Genomic DNA, 21640 nt, shown 5'->3' with positions numbered 1-21640 from the left:
TGGCTAAGAGGGTACTTTCCCTCAGATTGTGTCATAGCAGGAAGCTGGGGGACAATGAAGTCTGGCGGCTGTCAGAGGGCTGGTGACACGGTGCTGCAGAGGCACTGGGATGGGTAAGTATATCAATTGTCTTACAACACAATACAGGCTTCTGGATCCCATTCAATGCTCATTCAGTCAACTGAACTCTCTGATGGTTCAACCTGCAGCCCTGCTCTGCTCTCCTGAATATTAATTTGAGCTTTACAATTAAATTGTATTTTATTTCTTTTTCAGGATTTTGTGTATTAGATGAATCTGCAATGCTTACCAATAATATTAATTACAGTGTAAGCTCTATAGTGGAAAATGGACAAACAATCACATTCCAGTGTATTGGAGAATTGAAGACAGAAGATAACCTGGAAGCCAAATGTAAACAGGGAAAAATAAGTTATCCAAAATGTGTTGCTTCAAGTAAGTCTATAGTATATACATGTGCTGTACTGACAGAAAAGAACGCTGCTTACCAACAATTATAACAATTATTCCCTGATACAGTGCATTGATATGTTTCCAAAAGAGTCGAGGAGGAGGTGGCTGAACATAATAGTGTGCACTTACCCAGGGCCATATTTACCACTAGGCACCCGTAGTCCGGTGCCTAGGGCAGCACCTTCCAGGGGGCAACACCAGGGAGCAGGTGGAAGAAAACAACTTTTTTTGTTGATTTTATTTTTTTAAGTCTCCCACCTCCTGGGAGGAGGTATGGTCAGGTCTGGTGTGGAGGTGTTGTTCAGGTCTGGTATGGCTGTGATGCCTGGAGCTATTACCTACCTATTTCCTTCAGACAATATGCAGACTGCTCTAATCATTGATTCAATGTGGAAATTTATGTTTTAAGCTGTTAAAAACCATGAAAATGCGATTCAGACAATGTTTCTTCATGTAGAGAAATGCATGTGGCCAAAACCACTCTCCTCCACGCTACGCAAGATAGGGTGTCTTCAGGTTTAGTGCCTAGGGCAGCAGCAGCTGTTAATACGTTCCTGCAGTTACCTTGGCTCCAGCTCTTGAGTCTGCTTGTCCTCCACTCTGGTTCCTGGTCCCCCATCCACTTCCTGGTTTCAGTGGGGACCTGGGTCATGTCGTGGCAAACCCGATCAGCCAGTCAGCGCCCAAGGCAGGACCACAAATCAAATCCAAAAATACATAGCTGACCTGTCACCACGTAGAGCTGCGAAATACAGTTTGACTGGGTTCACACTATGTATATTTGAGGCTGTATTTGGTCCTCATGTCAGGTCCTCATAGCAACCAAAACCAGGAGTGGATTGAAAACACAGAAAGGCTCTGTCCACATAATGTTGTAATTGAGTGGATGGCCGCCATATAACAGTAAATAACTGCCATTATTTCAATACAACAGCCGTTGTTTTAAAATAACAGCAAATATTTGCCATTAAATGACGGCCATCCACTCAATTACAACATTATGTGAACAGATCCTTTCTGTGTTTTCAATCCACTTCTTGTTTTGGTTGCTATACAGCCTCAAATATACATAGTGTGAACATAGCCTGAAGAGAATCTGCATGCAAAGTGATTTGGACTTTATTAATTGTAGAAAATCGGGGGAAAAACCAAGAAGAAGAAAGAAAATGGATTACAATGTAGAGCTTTTTTTTAGGCACTATAAAGGTGCCCTCACAGTTGTTTTTTGTGATGTTTTTTGGCCCTCAAAAAAAAACTAACCAAAAAACGTAAATTCTGCATATGGTGCATTTTGTTTTTTCCATACGTTTGTTTTCTTTTCTGTGGCCAGATTATTCTCTATTAATGACTCTATTCGAAGCATTGCTGTAAATCCCCTTCTCTATATCTTTAATAAGTAAATCAAAACAGACCCAGTACTGAGCCTCAAGGTATATTACATAAAGTACCCTGAACTGAAGAACAAGAGAACACAGTGATAGGTTAGTTGGGGGAAAGGTCAGAAACAATGTGAGAAAATATTACTTTACTGAAAAAGTAGTAGATGCTTGGATCAAACTTCCAGCAGATGTTGTAGTGAATCTACAATAACTGAATGTAACCTTTCCTGAGATAAACAGTTATCTATCCTAAAATAATAAGAGCAGAAATATTAAAGGGGCAGACTAGATGGATCAGAGGGGCTTTTTCTGCCAAAATCATCTATGTTTCTATGTTACATATAAGCATTTATAAAACCATGCTGGCTATCACTTATAATTTTAATACCAGAGTCCTTTATGAGCCACTGAAAATTTTATTGAAACCCTTAATGACGCAGATAACTTTAATTTTAATGTTTTCATCTTTTCATCCTCTCCTTTTAGAAGGAGAATTCTTTTAATTTTCCATGTACAGCCTCTATAAGGGACCAATGGTACTTTGTAGTGACACTTTTTATGTTACCACTAAATGTAACGTGAAACTATCACATCAGGGGGAAAGTGTGAGCCCTGATCTCACCAACAGCCTCTGTCCCTGCACACATCCTCTGTCCCTGCCCACAGCCTCTGTCCCTGCCCACAGCCTCTGTCCCTGCCCACAGCCTCTGTCCCTGCCTGCTTGCCGATCTTGCACTAGGCTGCAATCGACAACTGGATGACTGTCCCTACGCTGCTACATGCAGGGGCCGTCAGGTGGAAACATGGTCAGTCTGGGTCAGCAACAGATGATAATGTCAGGACACAAATCAGCAGACAACAAAATAACCCAATACATGTCAGGGCATCATAACCAGAAGAATAATACAGTACAAAATCAGAACCAAAGAGAATACAAGCCGAGGTCAGAAGCACAGTCAAAAACAAGGTACGAAATCAGAATATAAACTGTAGCAGCTGTACGCTATTACTGTGCAGACACTGACAAAATGGCACTGTACAGTGGAATTGGATTAAATGTCCATTTGTACACAGACACAAGAGGATTGGAGATGTGAGGTCACCAGCAGGGAAAAGATCAAGGCTAGCTTTGCAGCAGTCAAATTACTGGTTGCTTGCCTACTCCAGATTCTCTTTTTAGCTCCCTCTGCTGGTCAACAGTGAGAAATATTTCTTCTATTCAATCCTTTCTTGGTAACTTATCACTTCTAAAAACTACTTCTCAACAACCACAAGATTTGGCCCTCCCCCGCAGAAGAGGTTCTGAAAGCTATCTCCTCCTTAAAAAAAAACAAGAAACAAATCACCGTGAAGGCCCCCCCCCCCACCCGAGCCAGCCCCAGCCAGAGAACACCACACCACAATTATCCACAAGATAGAAAGAGGAGGGGAGAGAAAAAAAAAAAAAGGACCACAGTACACCGTCTGACGTGTCCATCCTACCCACACAACCAGACACTTAGCTATACTCCCCTGCCCACGCCCGCTATCCCCCCCATAAAGGGAGGGTGCACGGCGTCCGCAAGGGGGGCATACTTCCATAACATATCATTGTTGGCCCTTGACAGTATCACCTGCAAAGTACCTCACAATACATTTCCACCCAGACACGCGTCCAACTATGTATTATGATCAGTACGAGTGTCCAGGCTCACCGCACTGACAAATTTCCAATCTTACAGGGGACACGCCCAATCCGGATCTAACCAAGGTCCAAAAAAAAAAAAAAAAAGAACATACATCCACTCCAGCAAATAACATACAAGAACAATTCCCAACACACATCTCTAGCTAAGAACAGGCCCAGGGGGGAACCCAGACCGGGTGAGCAGGGGGGGACACCCCCCGCCCAGCCCCTCCACAACTATCCCCATGCACAAAACCATACACCTCCAGGGTCGCGGGGATGCCCCACAGCTAACAATCCACAAAAAGAAGAGAGCAAGAAAAAAACAATAACCCTAAAGTGTTCCTCTAATTAAATTACCCCTCCCTACCCTCCCTCCCATCTAGAATAGCCAATACTGGATCTAAATCAAACCTTAACTCTGCCTTCTCCATAGTTTTCTTATGAACCCCATCCCAGAAAGTTCCAAGAGCCCCACATGACCACATCATATGTTCAAATCCAGCCCGACCAACTCCGCATCTTGGACAATTACCCCCCCTCCGCTCATTGAACTTAGACAAGAATAATGGGGTGTAATATAGCTGATGAACAATATTGAATTGGATAACTCTAAGAGAACCTACTCGGGATATTTCTTTAATACCTTTAAGAATTCTCTCCCATTGAACATCTATGTGTACCCCTGGAAATGGGAGGATTGGGAGTCCCCAATGTAGAAAAATATTTGTTAGCCTCAGAATGTTTCTGGTTGTCCAGATGGAGACAAGATAATCTTTGCAGTTATTTGAGAGAGAAGGTAGGGGAAGGGGTGTGGGACATCTTCCAGGTTTTGGAGAGTGGCCTTTTAGAAGGGAAAGAGTGGAGGAAGTTAGTAATGGTAAGATCTTTAAGTAGGGTTTGGAAAAAACTTAAGAAAGAACTTAAGAGAGATGGACTGTTGGATTTTGCTCCACTGTGGCTGAGTGATGGGGTTAGTGGTTTAGGCGGATCAGCAGCAGGGAAAGGTTTCCTAGAAGCAGGAATAAAAACAGCTAAGGAAGTAATGCAAGGAGGAGAAATTAAAAGCTGGGCCAACTTAAGAGAAGAATACAACTTAGATGAAAAATATTGGTTGGAATATGTGAGGTGTAAAGCTGTAATCCGAGAGAACCTAAAAAGGAATCAAGGAAGCATCTGTGATTCAGGCCCAGTAATAGAAAAAACTTAGGAAGGGGGTAGTATGTAAAAGGGAGGTCAAACTGCTATATTCTTGTTTCCTTCTGGACGATAAGGTGGGTGAGAAGGGGAGGTTAAAATGGGAGGGTGAGATAGGGAAAAGATTAATAGTTCTTGGTTACATTAATATAAATCACAGATGTATAAATACCAGGTGGATCTTCTCCCTTGGATCCCTTTACGTAAGAGATAAGACTAGCTTATGCATAAACCTTACAGTACCAGCAGGTACTTGGAAAAAGAGTCTTTTAGCTCCACAGAATAGAGAAGCAAGTTAGAATATCATACTGTCTATATACCATTATATAAAAGAGTACAACATGGCTACCGTATTGCAATATGGAAGATCAACTTAGGCTGGGTTCACACTACGTATATTTCAGTCAGTATTGTGGTCCTCATATTGCAACCAAAACCAGGAGTGGATTAAAAACACAGAAAGGATCTGTTCACACAATGTTGAAATTGAGTGGATGGCCGCCATTTAATGGCAAATATTTGCTGTTATTTTAGAACAACGGCTGTTATATTGAAATAATGGCCATTATTTAATGTTATATGGCGGCCATCCACTCAGTTTCACCATTGTGTGAACAGAGCCTTTCTGTGTTATTAATCCACTCCTGGTTTTGGTTGCAATACTGACTGAAATATACGTAGTGTGAACATAGCCTGACAGTGCGCTATAAAGAGATGAAAGTAATCTGTTTCCTTTTTACCCTTCAGAGCCATGTAGAATCTCCACCGGAGATCTCCGTACCCACAATATTCAGCTGCTTCCATCTGATGATCCTAATCTATTCTTGACAGCGCTCATCTACACGGCACAGAATTAGGTGTTACCTGTTTGACAGGATTTAGACGACTGAATCAAGCATCTTTTATGATTGAATGTTATGATGGAGACTTTAGGTATCGCAAATGCTTCTCTGGAAGTAAGCGCCATTTATTGTTTCTTGTTACTAACACTCAAGATGCTGCATAAATGTTACATTTTTGGGCTGTGTTCACACACAGTAAAATGATCCCAAAATACGACCTTTGTTTTCATTGGAAATAAAATAGCTGGTCTCGTTTGTTGACATCTCTATAGACACATTGTTAGGCCCTCGTCAACTCCCTGAACTTTCTTCATTTACATATCTTTACTTCCTCGCTGAAGACCTTTCTCCCCTCTAGGGCTTGGAGATGACCTCCCAAAAGCTTTGAAACTTTACTATCTCTGAAGAAACCCGTCACAAAATGTCTATCCAAACTGCATTCACATCTCTTAACCCTGGGCCTTCTGCCTAAACTCAGTTTCCTCTTCACTTGGGAAGACGAGCTTGACATTTCCTTGTCCCATGAAGAAGTTAAATACACTCTCTTATTCACATGGGTTCTCTACCTCCACAGGAGAGAACTCTTATAAAATTCCGACTCGCTGGTACAATATGCCACACTAATTGTATAGATGGAGGCTTACCTCCACCGATACCTGTTGGAGATGTGTCTAATCAAGGGAAACGCTAAAGCACATTTTCTGAACATGCCCTGCTCTTTGAAATGTTTTGGGAACAGGTGACTTATAGAGATGAGCGAACCTCGAGCATGCTCGAGTCCATCAGAACCCGATCGGTCAGCATTTGATTAGCGGTGGCTCCTGAAGTTGGATAAAGCTCTAAGGTTGTCTGGAAAACATGGACACAGCCAATGACTATATCCATGTTTTCCACATAGCCTTAGGGCTTTATCCAACTTCAGCAGCCACCGCTAATCAAATGCCAAACGTTCGGGTTCGGATCGACTCGAGCATGCTCAAGGTTCGCTCATCTCTAGTGACTAAAGATATTCAGGAGATGTGTGGTCAGACCACTGTTATTACTCCACAACTGGTCCTATTATGGCTACCCAGCTCGCGCACCCCACTATCTAAATATAATCTTCTAGTTCACCTCCTTACAGTTGCCAAACTTTTCATTCCTGCACCCTAGAGACAGACTACCCCACCATCTTTGACAAGTTGTTAGGCCAAAGTGGAGCATTATGGAAGAGTTGGTGAGTTGGACACTACGGTCTCACACTAAATTTGAACAGACCTGGGCTCCTTGGTTGAAATTCAAACCGGCCCATCGTGTTGAGCCTAGATCCAGACTGGCCTCTCAGACCTTTTGCCCTTCCCCCTGTTCCTCACCCCAATCCAATTCATGCACCAACCGGAGACAAAGTTGTAAGCTGTCCTACCCCCCTTTTGTTTGATGTCTGCAGTTTCTCTGTTTGTTTGTCATCTTGTGCATTTGTTGTCCTTTGTCTCTATGTAACCAATTACGATTGACTAGTGCGCACTCATATCGGTCGTTCACTGCTAGCTAGATTCTTGATTTTTTTTACATCTGCCTCACAACTCCATCTTTTGGTGCACGCCGGTCTGGTAGAAGTTTAGATCCTGTTATTTCTTATTGTTCTATATTTTAAGATGGTGGTATATGATTTGCTATGCTGTCATTGATTACTTTTTCTGCCTTGTACCCACCACTCTTGAACGTTTGAAAAAATATAAAACACGAAGTAAAGAATGTTAATAAATAAATAAAACAGCTGTTTTTTGCAAAAAACAGATTGAGGTATTGTTGCAAAATATGAACCTTCTTTTTATTTTTATAATAATGGTTATTTTATAAAAGCTGTAAATAATGATCATGATCATTAAAAACGGCTGTTGTTTTAAAAAAGAATTCGCCTTAAGGCTATGTTCACACTACGTACGAATCCGTACGCATTTCGTACGGCGCCGTACATGTGCGGCTGAAACAACGGGCGTGCGAATATTCGATGTGCGGGCGGATGCGTACGCAATGTGTACGCAATGCGTACGCATTGCGAACGTACGCCCATAGTCTACTTACGCTTCCCGAGCCCCCTACGAAGCGATCTGACAGCTGTCTTTTACTTGGAAATCTTCGCCTAGCCCCTGACACCCCACAGAACCTTTTGGATCGGCATAGAAGAGTGGAAAAATGAAGAAATCACAACTTCGTACGGATCCGCGGGGATACGCTACGGGCATAAGTTACAGCCTTCCGGCCAGAAACAATGGTCTGGTTCATTTCTTACGTATACCACCCGGGCGTACATTCGTACGAAGTGTGAACTGTGCGGCCGGGATCGTATACTTTGCATTGTACGCTAACTACGTAAGTTTCCGGCCGCATATTCACGGAGCGCACTACGACTGGAAGCGTACGTAGTGTGAACATAGCCTCCAAAGACATTGTGTGAACATAGCCAGAGGATATTTTCCCACAAGGTCTTTTTTGGCTGCTTAACGGCAGTCTTTCAGGATGGCCGTCATTTTGAAACAAAATGGCAACCCCGCTCTGAACCACCGTGATCCCGAGTGCTATGTGTAGCCCGGGTCCCGGCTTTTAGCATTATTATAGCTAATTATAAATTTAAATGTATTATTTCCCCCTTTCCCTGGTGTCTAGTGAGCGATCGCGGTGGGGAGATCACTCCTTCTTACCGGGCCGGGACCTAAAAGTTATATACTCAAATACCCCTAAATTATAATTAAAAAGGATAAAAAAGTCGCATATACGCAACTGAGGTACCGATAGAAAGTACAGATCATGGCGCAAAAAATGACACCTCATGCAGCCCCATAGACCAAAGAATAAAAGCGCTATAAGCCTGGGAATAGAGCAAGGTTTCAATTTTTTAAAAGCTGTCAGATAAAATAAAAGTCACATAAATTACACATCGTTTTAATCAGGACGAGCATATATAACATGTCGGTTTTCCTATAGAACGAATGGCGTAAACATGAAACCCCCCATAATGAAAACAAATTCCTTTTTTTTTTCAATTTCATTGCACAAATAATTTTTTTCTGGTTTCACAGCATACTTTATGGAAAAACTAAGTCTACCATTGTAAAGTACAATTAGTGGCGCAAAAAATAAAGGCTCATGTGGGTCTGTAGGTGAAAAAATGCTAGCGCTGTGGCCTGTTAAACACGAGGAGGAAAAAACGAAAATTAGCCTGGTCTTGAAGGGGTTAAAGACATTTTTCTCAACTGTGTGTGTGCACTGATGATCAATTCTCCATAGACGTCAAAAGAATACATTATTGCTTTAATAATAATACAATCATATTTTGCTTTTATTTTATTCTGTGTGAACAGTAGCCTATGCAATCTGTATAAAACACAACTGTATTTTGAATCTAATCATTTGCTACATTAAAGTCTATGGAAAAATCAAAAATGTGAACAAAGCGAATCTGTTGAATGAAAATTCACTGCGAATCGCACCATTAATTGTCTTCATTCTGCAAAGCGAATTCACATGGATTCATTAAGAAAATTTGCAAAAAAAAAACTGCTGAAATTGAGAAAAAATTTATCCAGCACTTTGAGAGACCACGTCCAGGTGAGGTCTCTCTTGAGTGATGGAGAGCCACAGAAATTTAATTTGACAAGGAGAGGGGGTATGGAAGGCTACAGGACTCTTATTCAGGCAAACACGTCCGTGTAAACCGCAGAGCTGTAAAGAGAGCTTACCTCCCTGCGACCGAACACAACTTAAAAGAAGCGGAAATTGTCGAGCACACCCCATACACCAAGGGACAGAAAAAGACGGGCTGCTGCAGTGTTTAGGCCTCAAAACTACATACAGGAGCCATTTCAGCCTACAGCTTCCCAGGATTGGGATGAGACGTGGGAGCAATACCACTGTCGGAAAGCTGCTAAGGAAAAAACGGTTCTTGTTGCTACTAAGCTCCCTGCTATTACTACCTGTACTACCACAGCGTCTGCCATTATGAATGCTCAAACCAGGCAGTGAGCCACTACTGTGACAGCTGCAGATGCCAGTACCATCTCTCAGGTACAACCTCAAGTAACCTACAATGTAACAATTACACCAACTCCTATGCCTGTGACTACCACTGCAGCCTCTGCTGTCTGGGAGACCTGTGTCTGCTGCAAAAGAAAGGGTCCCAGACATCTGTTGCCGGCTCAACCTAGGAAAAAGACGCCTGCAGCATCACCACTCCTCCAAGAAGGAGTAAAAAGTGTGTCACCGGACGCTTGATCTTGTGTTGAGGCTCTGCTGACCATTGTTTTGTGTGTCCCCAGTTACATCCCTGCAACGTGTTCAAGATTCTGTGCCTGACCTAGCCGTGAACTTTTTCTTTCCCTTTAACCCCCTTTCTTGTGAGTCACAAGCTGCCTCGCTTTGCTGTGCCAAAAAAATAAAAATAAAATAAATGTATTAAGACTGACGCATCAGGGTGTATATGGATGGATACATCCAGTTTACAAAAAGTTTGTTGCACTATGGACAATCTCACCATTGCCTTCTGCACTTTATGAAAGTACAAAAAACATCTTAACTTTTATAATCTGTTGATAAGTGTTTTTTCACTTGTTAACCCATACTGTGCTCGCTTTCCCTCATAACTTTCTCTAGGTGCTACGCCGTGGATGGCTTATTTCAAGTGGGGAAGTATAATATAACAATAGGTATGGAGGAAAAAACTTCCCACCAGATTACTCTCATCTTCGGTTTGATGGAGACCAGTATGCTCTGTGAATACAAGGCACAGTACACTCACATCGTCTTTATGACTTTAAATTCATTTATTTAGAACATAGATGCAGCATATACAGGTGCTCACAGCTGATGCAAACCTCAAACTCGGACGTCCTGGAACGTCCTCCCCGCGGATGTTTCGAAGGAAACAAACTCCTCCTTCCTAATGTGCGTCTATTTATGTTCCAATACTCGCAACCGAGTGGGACTTAAGGGGCTACCTATCAGGGTGGTGTGGTGCTCTCCCCATCTGGAGGCGCCCTGTGGCAACAAGCTAGGGACATCTGGCACTTCCTGTGTTTTTAGACTCGCATCCGAAGCTCCACAGACTCATTTTTTGCATATTTAAATGGGGGGGGGGGGGGGGAAGGGGGGGGATTCAGGGGAGACTCCTGATTGAGTACTTCATTGAAATTTGAGTTCAGTGATTGCTGTGTTTTGTTGGTTGATTTGTCATTGCCCCAACCAGCCAGAATCCTGCTCCACACTGATGAGGGGCAAATACCCCGAAACAGCTGTCTGTGGATGGATGCCTGCCTTGGCAAGCCCTTGTCATAGTTACATAGTTAATACGGTTGAAAAAAGACAAATGTCCATCAAGTTCAACCAAGGAAGGGATGGATACAGGGAAGGGGAGGGATGATAGGTTCTATACATATGCATTTAAATGATTTTGGTCTAAGAACTTGTCTAGGCCGGTTTTGAAGCCCTCTACTGTTGTTGCTGTGACCAGATCCTGTGGTAGACTGTTCCACAGATTCACAGTTCTCATGGCAAAGAAGGCGTGTCGCCTCCGGAGATTTAACCTTTTTTTCTCAAGGTGGAGGCAATGCCCCCTTGTCCTTTTGAGGGGGTTTTACCTGGAACATCTTTTCCCCATATTTCTTGTAGGGGCCATTTATATATTTAAAAAAAAATTATCATCTCTCCCCTTAAACGTCTCTTCTCCAGACTAAACAAATTTAATTCTTTTAACCTCTCCGCATAACTAAGATGCTCTATTCCCCTTATTTGTTTGGTTGCCCGTCTTTGTACCCTCTCCATCTCTAGGACGTCCTTTTTATGAATCTGGTTCCAAAACTGGACAGCATACTCCAGATGAGGCCGCACCAAGGCTTTATAAAGCAGTAATATTATATCCCTGTCCCTGTCATGTCACAACAATCACACCTTTAGTTAGACTTTGACGCAAAAGGGGCAACCCTGTTGTTTCCTTATTTATGTTCCAATACTCACAACCGAGTGGAACTTAAAGCGACTCTGTGCCCACAATCCGCCCCCCCCCCACAAAAAAAACAAAAAAAACAACAACAACATTTGTACCTTTGGATAGTTGCTTTTAATCCAAGATCTGTCCTAGGGTCCGTTCGGCAGGTGATGCAGTTATTGTCCTAAAAAACAACTTTTAAACTTGCAGCCCCGTTCCCTATGGCCGTGGCTTACATTGTGTATGCATTAGGCTGGCATCACCTCTCTGTCCCTCCTCATCATTAGAAATGCTCCAGGCAGAGTACCTACTATTTGGCAGCTGTGTGAATACTGAACATGGGCTGGATCGTTAAGGCACCTGAGCAATGTTCATATAGGAGACAATCTGACTGGAGCATTTCTAATGATGAATGGGGTGGGGAGTAGGAACGGAGAGGTGGTGCCAGCCTAATGCATACAAAATGCAAACCACGGCAATAGGGCACGGGGCTGCAAATTTAAAAGTTGTTTATGACAATAACTGCATCACCTGCCGAACGGACCACAGGACAGATCTTGGATTAAAAGCAGCTATCCAAAGGTACAAGAGTTGCTTTAAGGGGCTACCTATCAGGGTAGTGTGGTGCTCTCTCCATCTGGAGGCACCCTGTGGCAATAGGCTGGGAATATCTGGATATTTCCGTGTTTTGAGACTCACAAGTGAGGCTCCACAGACTCATTTTTTTTTTCTAACATTTAATTTTTTAAACTAAAACTAATTTTTATTTATTTATTTATTTTACAAATTATGATTAAAATGGACTTATTGTGACTCTTATACCTGTTTATTCCCCCACCTACAGGGCTGGTTGGGGGCTAAATTTTTGTTATATTTTAACAGGACGGACAATTGTGCACACTATAATACCACAAAAGTGGAAAGGGGGGTAATTTCAACTTATACTGGGGACTATTATTTATTTATTTTACTCTAGCGGACTATTACAAGCAATCATTAAACTGTTTATAATGATCAATGTTATGCTATTGCATAGCTTTAAAAAGTATTATCAGCGCTCTTCTGACTGGTCACAAAAACGAGCTGCTACACTGCTCTCCCCACTCTGTCTAAGAATTAGACAGCCTATAGACTTGCATTGAAGTTATTTGACACAGATCCAGGAGTAAACACACTGTCTCCTGGCTGATCTCTCCTGATCTGTCATGGTTTGAACATGGTCATTTTTTTTTTTTTTTTTAATGACAGTGCCCATATAAACATTCAAATAGCAAAGCTGGTTAGAGTAGGACCTTTGCCAAGATGATATTAATGGTGTTTCCTAGGAAAGGCAATTGATTTAAAAAATATATATATATATTATATAAAAAATAAATAAAAATATATAAAAAAATATATAAAATTATTATTATTATTATTATTATTATTATTATTATTATTATTATTATTATTATTATTATTTTGAGCTTATAGGTTAAAGGGGTTATCCAGCATAAGAAAAACATGGTCACTTTCTTCCAGAGACAGCACCACTCTTTTCTCTAATTGAGATGTGGTTTGCGACTCGTCTCTGGAGGAAAGTCACCATGTTTTTCTAATGCTGGATAACCCTTTTAAAAACACACTGCACTGCTGATCTACAGTATATCACATTAATATCCTAAATATTCTCATTTGACCATCGTCATATAGACATCACGTGTAATGTTTGATTCCGTAGAGACGTGTCGCATAGATCAAGATGAGCTTCATATAAATGATATAATATTGGATGAAATGCTTAATAGTGATGTATTGTACGAAGAAAACGATGACGTGTACTTTAAATGTAAGACTGGATCTAAGAAAGCAAAGGGAAAATGTTCCGAAGGAAAACTGTCCTATCCAAGTTGCAGAGGTAAATATAATGCCATATTTTAAGAATCACCTGATTTTATGACTTTTACATTCTTGATCTCATTCTTAATGTTTAAGTAGAATTTTTGCACTGTAAGGCTACGTTCACACATAGCAAAAGTGGTGGAATTCTACGGCGGAGAATGTGGCCAGCCTCCCTGTCATAATGACAGTCTGAGGCTCGTACGGCTCCTCTCTCCACGCTGAAAAATTAACATGTTTATTCTTCAGCGCCAAGAGAGGAGGCGCGCGAGCCTCCCATAGACTATCATTATGAGAGGGAGGCTGGCGGCATCCTCATTTGCGGAATTCTGCCATTTTTTGTATGTGTGAATGTTTATTTGTTCTGTCTTTAATATTTTAATCTCTTTTGAGTAATAAATCCACTACTTAAATAGTATTATATTCCTTTTTATACTTAAGTGCCTAGAGGACATACAGTGGGGAAAAAAAGTATTTAGTCAGTCACCAATAGTGCAAGTTCTCCCACTTAAAAAGATGAGAGGCATCTGTAATTGACACTATAGGTAGACTTCAACTATGAGAGACAAAATGAGAAAACAAATCCCGAAAATCACATTGTCTGATTTTGTAAGAATTTATTTGCAAATTACGGTGGAAAATAAGTATTTGGTCACCTACAAACAATCAAGATTTCTGGCTCTCACAGACCTGTAACTTCTTCTTTAAGAGTCTCCTCTTTCCTCCACTCATTACCTGTAGTAATAGCACCTGTTTAAACTTGTTATCAGTATAAAAAGACACCTGTGCACACCCTCAAACAGTCAGACTCCAAACTCCACTATGGTGAAGACCAAAGAGCTGTCAAAGGACACCAGAAACAAAATTGTAGCCCTGCACCAGGCTGGGAAGACTGAATCTGCAATAGGCAACCAGCTTGGAGTGAAAAAATCAACTGTTGGAGCAATAATTAGAAAATGGAAGACATACAAGACCACTGATAATCTTCCTCGATCTGGGGCTCCACACAAAATCTCTCCCTATGGGGTCAAAATGATCACAAGAACGTTGATCAAAAATCCCAGAACCACGCGGGGGGACCTAGTGAATGAACTGCAGAGAGTTGGGACCAATGTAACAAAGCCTACCATCAGTAACACACTACACCGCCAGGGACTCAGATCCTGCAGTGCCAGACGTGTCCCACTGCTTAAGCCAGTACATGTCCGGGCCCGTCTGAAGTTTGCTAGAGAGCATTTGGATGATCCAGAAGAGTATTGAGAGAATGTCCTATGGTCTGATGAAACCAAAGTGGAACTGTTTGGTAGAAACTAGAGATGAGCGAACTGGGTTCGGGTTCGAGTCGATCCAAACCCGAACGTTTGGCATTTGATTAGTGGTGGCTGCTGAACTTGGATAAATCTGGAAAACATGGATACAGCCAATGATTATATCCATGTTTTTCACATAGCCTTAGGGCTTTATCCAAGTTCGGCAGTCACCGCTAATCAAATGGCGAACGTTCGGGTTCGGATCGACTCGAGCATGCTTGAGGTTCGCTCATCTCTAGTAGAAACACAACTTGTTGTGTTTGGAGGAAAAAGAATATTGAGTTGCATCCATCAAACACCATACCTACTGTAAAGCATGGGGGTGGAAACATCATGCTTTGGGGCTGTTTCTCTGCAAAGGGGCCAGGACGATCCGGGTACATGAAAAAATAAATGGGGCCATGTATCGTGAGATTTTGAGTGCAAACCTCCTTCCATCAGCAAGGGCATTGAAGATGAAATGTGGCTGGGTCTTTCAACATTACAATAATCCAAAGCACACTGCCAGGGCAACGAAGGAGTGGCTTCGTAAGAAGCATTTCAAGGTCCTGGAGTGGCCTAGCCAGTCTCCAGATCTCAACCCTATAGAAAACCTTTGGAGGGAGTTGAAAGTCCGTGTTGCCAAGCGACAGCCCCAAAACATCACTTCTCTAGAGGAGATCTGCATGGAGAAATGGGCCAACATCAGTGTGTGCCAACCTTTTGAAGACTTACAGAAAACGTTTGACCTCTGTCATTGCCAACAAAGGATATATAACAAAGTACTGAGATGAAATTTTGTTACTGACCAAATACTTATTTTCCACCATAATTTGCAAATAAATTCTTACAAAATCAGACAATGTGATGATTTGTTTTCTCATGTTGTCTCCCATAGTTGAGTTCTACATATGGTGTCAATTACAGACGCCTCTCTCATCTTTTAAAGTGGTGGAACTTGCACTATTGGTGACTGACTAAATACTTTTTTTCCCCACTGTATCTGATTCTATTATAGCAGTTGAACTCACACTACTCTTCTCTCTTGACTTGTTGAAGGATAGGCCATTGATTTATTACATAGATAATTAAATAAAATAATTGAGCAGAGCTTCCTTGAATTTTCTTAAATGACTTAGCCAATCATTATAGTCTGTTCTCAACAGCACCCTATGCAAAGGCACTCCAAGCCCTATTAAAATTGAATGCAAAACATATCATGTAATGTAATGTGCCATTTTTATATGTAATAATAATATAATAGCTTCTACCCTGTTTTCCCGAAAATAAGACATGCTCTGAAAATAAGGCATAGTGGAGGATTTACAGGATAGCTTAAAGGGAATCTGTCAGCACCTGGGCTGGTCCCGAGGTGCTGACAGTTTAGTGAAGGTGCATGTCCGTTAATGTATGCAGTACCTTTATTGTAGCTTTCAGTCCAGTAGTTTTTTTTTTTTTAATTCTTCTCTGTAACTTGTAGTGGTGAGGTGTTCATGCTGCACTTAGGCACGCCTCACCACCGCTTCCTCCTCCCTCTTTGCTACCCAGCCCGGCCTCCTGCTTCCTGATGACATCGCTGGCAAAGGCCGCGCCGACTTGCCAGTATGTGCAAGCGCCCTGTATATATCGCGCCCTGCCCACAGTTGCGCCGCTCATCTGCGCTACGGCGCATGCACGAGATATACAGGGCGCTTGCAAATACTGCCAAGTCAACGCCAGCAACGTCATCAGGAAGCAGGAGGCCAGGCAGCAAAGAGGGAGGAGGAAGCGATGGTGAGGCGTGCCTAAGTGCGGCACAAACACCTCACCATTACAAGTTACAGACAGGAATTAAAAAAAGACTACTGGACTGAATGCTACAAGAAAGGTACTGCATACATTGAGGGACATGCACCTTCACTGCACTGTCAGCACCTCGGGACCAGCCCAGGTGCAGACAGATTCTCTTTAAAATAAGGCATCCCCCTGAAAATAAGGCATCCCCATCACGAGGGTTATGTCTGGTTATGCTGGTTTGCGCTGACAACTACTGTACAGTATATAATAAATGTTCATTTTTTTTATTGTTTTGTTAATTGTTTTTGTGAATTCTTCATGGAAAAATAAAACATCCCCTGAAAATAAGACATTGTGCATCTTTGGGAGCAACAGTTAATATAAGACACTGTTTTACATTCAGGGAAACACAGTAGGTTAACTACACAGAGAGATCACCTACCCTGCTGATCTATATTACATTATTATTTTAATGATTCTTATTTGACCATCGTCATATAGATATCAGGTGTACTGTTATTAGAAAACAATCTGCATGCCTGGTCCACACTGCTGCCGGAGCGTGCGACTGGCCTCTTTCCGACGGCAATCCTGACAACCAGTCTGGCCAGGTGCAGGGAGCGCACCAGGCCCAACCAGTTGCTAGGTGCACGGTGGTGCTTCCTTCTGATGTAGCTGCAGCCGGGCCTCACCAACCCTGGTCGATCAGCACTAGGTGTTGTGGTTTGCAATCAGTTTGACTGATGGCTGGTACCGCTAGTCTGCTCACTGACATGATCTGGGCTGGGACTTCTGTTTCCATAAGTATCCTCCACTTGTGTTCATTCCTTGCCTGGGATAGAGCCTAGTTTACTAGTGTGTTTTGACCTAGCAATTGTTCCTGCATTTATTTCCTGGTGTTTGGACTTTCTGGCTTTGAATTTTGACTCTGGACCAATTTTTGTACTGCCTTGCTAGTGTGTGTTTTGACCTGGACTTGTTGACCCTCACCTACTGTGTTTTTGTCTGTCTGTCTTGTTCCGTGTTTACTTACTTAAGTTAGGAACTGCCTCCCAGTTGTCCACTGCTGTCAAAGGCAGTTGAGGCAAGAAGGCAGGGACAGCGGGGTGGGTGCCAGCATCAGGGCTGCATCAGTCTTGCGTAGTTCAGTCCCCTACTCTAACAACTGTTTGATTCCCCAATGGTGTGTCGTATAAATCAAGATAAGCTTGATACATACAGCTTAGTATTGGATGAAAGGCGTAATAGTGACCTGCTGTACTTAGAAAACGAAGAAGTGTACTTTAAATGTAAGACTGTACTTAAGAAACCAAAGGGAAAATGTTCTGGAGGAAAACTGTCCTATCCAAGTTGCAGAGGTAAATAAAATAATTTCAAATTCCATATTCTAATAAAATCTGATCATCTGATTTTATGACATTTGCAATCTTGTTTTTATTCTCACTGCCTTCAATATAGTATGTAAGTGGTATTAAACAGTGAGATGACGATGAAGGCTGGAGGGGCTGTTCACATATGGTGACATCACTCAGGAGGTGGGGCTACAGCTTAGGGACAAGATCCAGCTATGCCTCCTGTGACATCAGAGGATGATTTGTTGTCTATGGAGAGAGGAAGGAGCCAGGGAGCTGTACACAATACACATTTTGTAGTTCTTCTAATTTGTTCTTCCTTTCAAGTGTGAATGATGCAAAATCATACAGAAGCCAGTTCTATTAGTGATTAAATTATATTATAAAATATGTCTTGGGGTGATATTTAATTATAATCTTCTTATACTGGGTAACCCCATTAAGTCTAGCTTTAAAGCAACTCTGTACCCACAATCTGTCCCTCCCAAACCACTTGTACCTTCGGATAGCTGCTTTTAATCCAAGATCTGACCTGCGTTCCGTTCGGCAGGGGATGCAGTTATTGTCCTAAAAAACTACTTTTAAACTTGCAGCCCCGTGTCATTTTTGCATGGTGTGGAATTTCTGGCATCTTCATTCATTATGATGTTATGAGCTCTGAAATAGTAAAATCTTTGCCCTTCTATACTTAACTGTGGGGAATGTTTTATCTGCCTAACCGTGGGGAACATAGTAGATTTTTCAGTTAAATAATTAAATAATTAGTAATTATTAGTTAATAAATTATTATTAATAGTTATTAATAATTATTAAATTATTAGCAATGTAATTATTAATTACACATCTAAATAAAATGTAACCCATTTAGTAAGTCCATATATTGTGAAAACTCTTTGTCGTGAATCTGCAGTAAAATTCATGTATATTATATGCATTTTTGTAAAGAGAATATCTCACAAATTTCACCCCTGTTAAACTGGAAATTATTACATCTAAACAGAGATGAGTGACATGGGCTTCATTTTGCTTTGTGCAAAGCAGAATGATCGGCTTATAAATCTCACTGTCTGCCTCCTACATGTCTTTCAACATAGAAATTTATCTGCATCATGTGATAAGACTTAGAAAAATGTAATTTGCCTACCTTGTACTATATAATGTATTTTGTTGTGGAATGTGAAACTATCTTTATCTGTTTGGATCTACTTCCACAGCAAATGAGCCCCATTGTATTTCAATATGTATTTAAATATTAATATAGAAGCAAAGTTATTCTTTAGGCAATGTCTTTAGTGATCACAGAGGAGTGGACCCTGTTCGCAGCAGCCAAGAGCAATAGAACACCGATCTGATTGATCTATGCAGTATATCTATACTGCATAGATCTCAACGAGAGATCAGTGTTGTGAATATAGAAGTCCCCCAGGGGACTTCTAGTTAGTGTGTAAAAAAAAAAAAAAAAAAAAAAATATATATATATATATATATTCCCTCCCCTAATAAAAATCTGAATCACCCTTCTTTTCCCATTTTATAAATAAAAATAAATAAATAAACAAACATGTTTGGTATTACCGCGTGCGTATTTGCCTGAACTATTAAATCATCATATTCCTGACGGTAGCTCCAAAAAATTCCAAAATGCAAAATTGTGCATTTTTGGTCGCATTAAATCCAGAAAAATTGTGATAAAAAGTGATCAAAAAGTCGCATTTATGCAAACAAGGTACCGATGTACAGATCATGGCACAAAAAAATAGAGCTATTTTAAGGAACCTCTATTTTTTTTTAAAAGGTTGTAATTTTTAAAAACTGTCAAATAAAATAAAAGTCATGCAAGTTACATATCGTTGTAATCGTACTGACTTGAGGAACACATATAACATGTCAGTTTTACCCTAGGGCGAACGGCATAAACCCCCAATTAAAAAAAATATATATATATTTTTTTATCATTATTACTTCACAGCATGTATAATTTTTTTTTCTGGTTTCACTAAATATTTATGCAAAAATTGCATCGCCAGTCGCAGAGTACAACTAGTGCCGAAAAAAAACAAGGGCTCATCTGGGTCTGTAGGTGGAAAAATGCAGGCGCTATGGCCTTATATACACGAGGAGGAAAAGACAAAAGCGCAAAAATGAAAATTGTCCTGGTTTTCTAAAGGGTAATCATTTTTTTTCTATTTTCTTCTTTTTCAGCACAAGGATGATTACAGTAAATATATGCAGCTGACAAAAAAAAATCTGAAAAATCTGAAGATACCTGATATGAGAACTGTAGACAAGAAACCTTATTTCTAACTGTAATTACATATAGTAATAGTCATTTTTATGTGTATTGTTTAAATAAAAACATTTGTAGGTCTCTAGGTAATACAATAAAACTATTAATAAAATTGGCTTAGACCCTTTCCTCCCTATGATGAATTTGTACATGGGTCATCTCTGTTATATTTATTTATTTATTTTTTATCCACTTAAAGGGGTATTCCCCCCAAGAGCTTAAAAGAAAATGCTCCCAAACCTAGCTAGTCTTACTCACCAAGTCCCACTGAGTATTTTGAGCCATCTCCCGTCTCCCGTCTGCTTCCATTCCATAGTTACAAGTTTTTTTTTAAAAGCAAATCTATATCCAACATGGCCAGAAAACTACATCTCCCATCAAGCAATGCTTGTGCCTGATTGGCCTATGATGTAGCAGAGCTGATATCCACAAGATATAGCAGAGGTGAGGTAGTGACATAGCAGAGTTGAGGCAGTGATGTAGCAGAGCTGAGGCAGTGAAATAGCAAAGCTGAGGTAGTGACTTAGCAGAATTGACACAGGGATGTAATTGAGCTGAGATAGTGACATAGCAGAGTTGAGGCAGTGACATAGCAGAGTTGAGGCAGTGATATAGCAGAGCTGAGGAATCGACAATAGCAGAGTTGAGGAAGTGACAATAGCAGAGTTGAAGCAGTGACATAGCAGAGTTGAGTCAGTAACATAGCAGAGCTGAGGCAAGTGACATAGCAGAGTTGAGTTAATGAGTTAAGGCAGGGGGTTATTCATGGGTGGAATTGTGGGAGCGGGAGTTGCCTCAGGTGAGCTACGAGTGAGCAGATGAGCACCGGGGGGGGGGGGGGGGGCGCAAGTGTCCCATACAGTAGCCAGCCCCCATGATAGTGTCCCATACAGTAGCCAGCACCCCCCACAGCAGTGTCCCATACATTAGCCAACCCCCCCACAATAGTGTTCCATACAGTAGCCAACCCCCCACAATAGTGTTACAGTAGATAGCCCCCATAATTGTATTCAATTCAGTAGCCAGCACCCCCACAGCAGTGGCCCACAGGCCAGAGTTTGACATGTTTTTTTTTTTTTACAATTGGACTATATTTGATATGGTTAAATAATAATAATTACCTAAAAAAGAGAGGGGCTCACACAAGATGACACCAGATACAGCCACACACCAAGGGACTGGATAAGAGTCAAACAGAGACAGAGTGGCTGAAAGTGAGCACGGTGTGACTACATGCTCACGTTCTAAAGACTTTCATAAAGAAAACACTCTTATAAGCACTCAAACTAGTGCTAAGTGAACTATCCAAAATAAAGATGGAGGTACAGTCCGTGGGGCACAGGGTGGAGCTGCTAGAAAACTCGGTTTCTGGCCTCACTAATCATGTGTCACTAGCAGACAACCTGGACCAATATGTAAAAATTTACTCTTTCCGCGCAATCAATGCAACTATGTTGTGTTTACAATTAGCTACCTGTGATGTCAAGAAACCAAGACACAGTGCAGTTCTGACAGTTGTTTAGCAGACTGCCAGTCACAAC

At 41.3% G+C, this 21640-nt stretch overlaps 1 protein-coding gene across 1 annotated transcript in view; it reads left to right on the top strand.

Moving 5' to 3' along the window:
- Positions 1–20238, top strand: part of LOC138774728 (coagulation factor XIII B chain-like) — a gene marked incomplete at its 5' end in the record, with an annotated part of 37812 nt that extends 17574 nt beyond the window's left edge. Inside the window, 3 exons of the mRNA XM_069955679.1 lie at positions 277–456; positions 13238–13414; positions 20015–20238. Coding sequence (XP_069811780.1) covers positions 277–456; positions 13238–13414; positions 20015–20025 — 368 coding nt within the window. The remainder of the gene's footprint in view (positions 1–276; positions 457–13237; positions 13415–20014) is intronic.
- Between the last annotated feature and the right edge of the window lie 1402 nt (positions 20239–21640).

Source organism: Dendropsophus ebraccatus, unplaced genomic scaffold, assembly GCF_027789765.1.
Source record: "Dendropsophus ebraccatus isolate aDenEbr1 unplaced genomic scaffold, aDenEbr1.pat pat_scaffold_1054_ctg1, whole genome shotgun sequence".
In the NCBI taxonomy this organism is placed as follows: domain Eukaryota; kingdom Metazoa; phylum Chordata; class Amphibia; order Anura; family Hylidae; genus Dendropsophus; species Dendropsophus ebraccatus.
The sequence above is the reverse complement of the archived record's forward strand: the minus strand, read 5'-3'. Positions and strand labels throughout refer to the sequence as shown.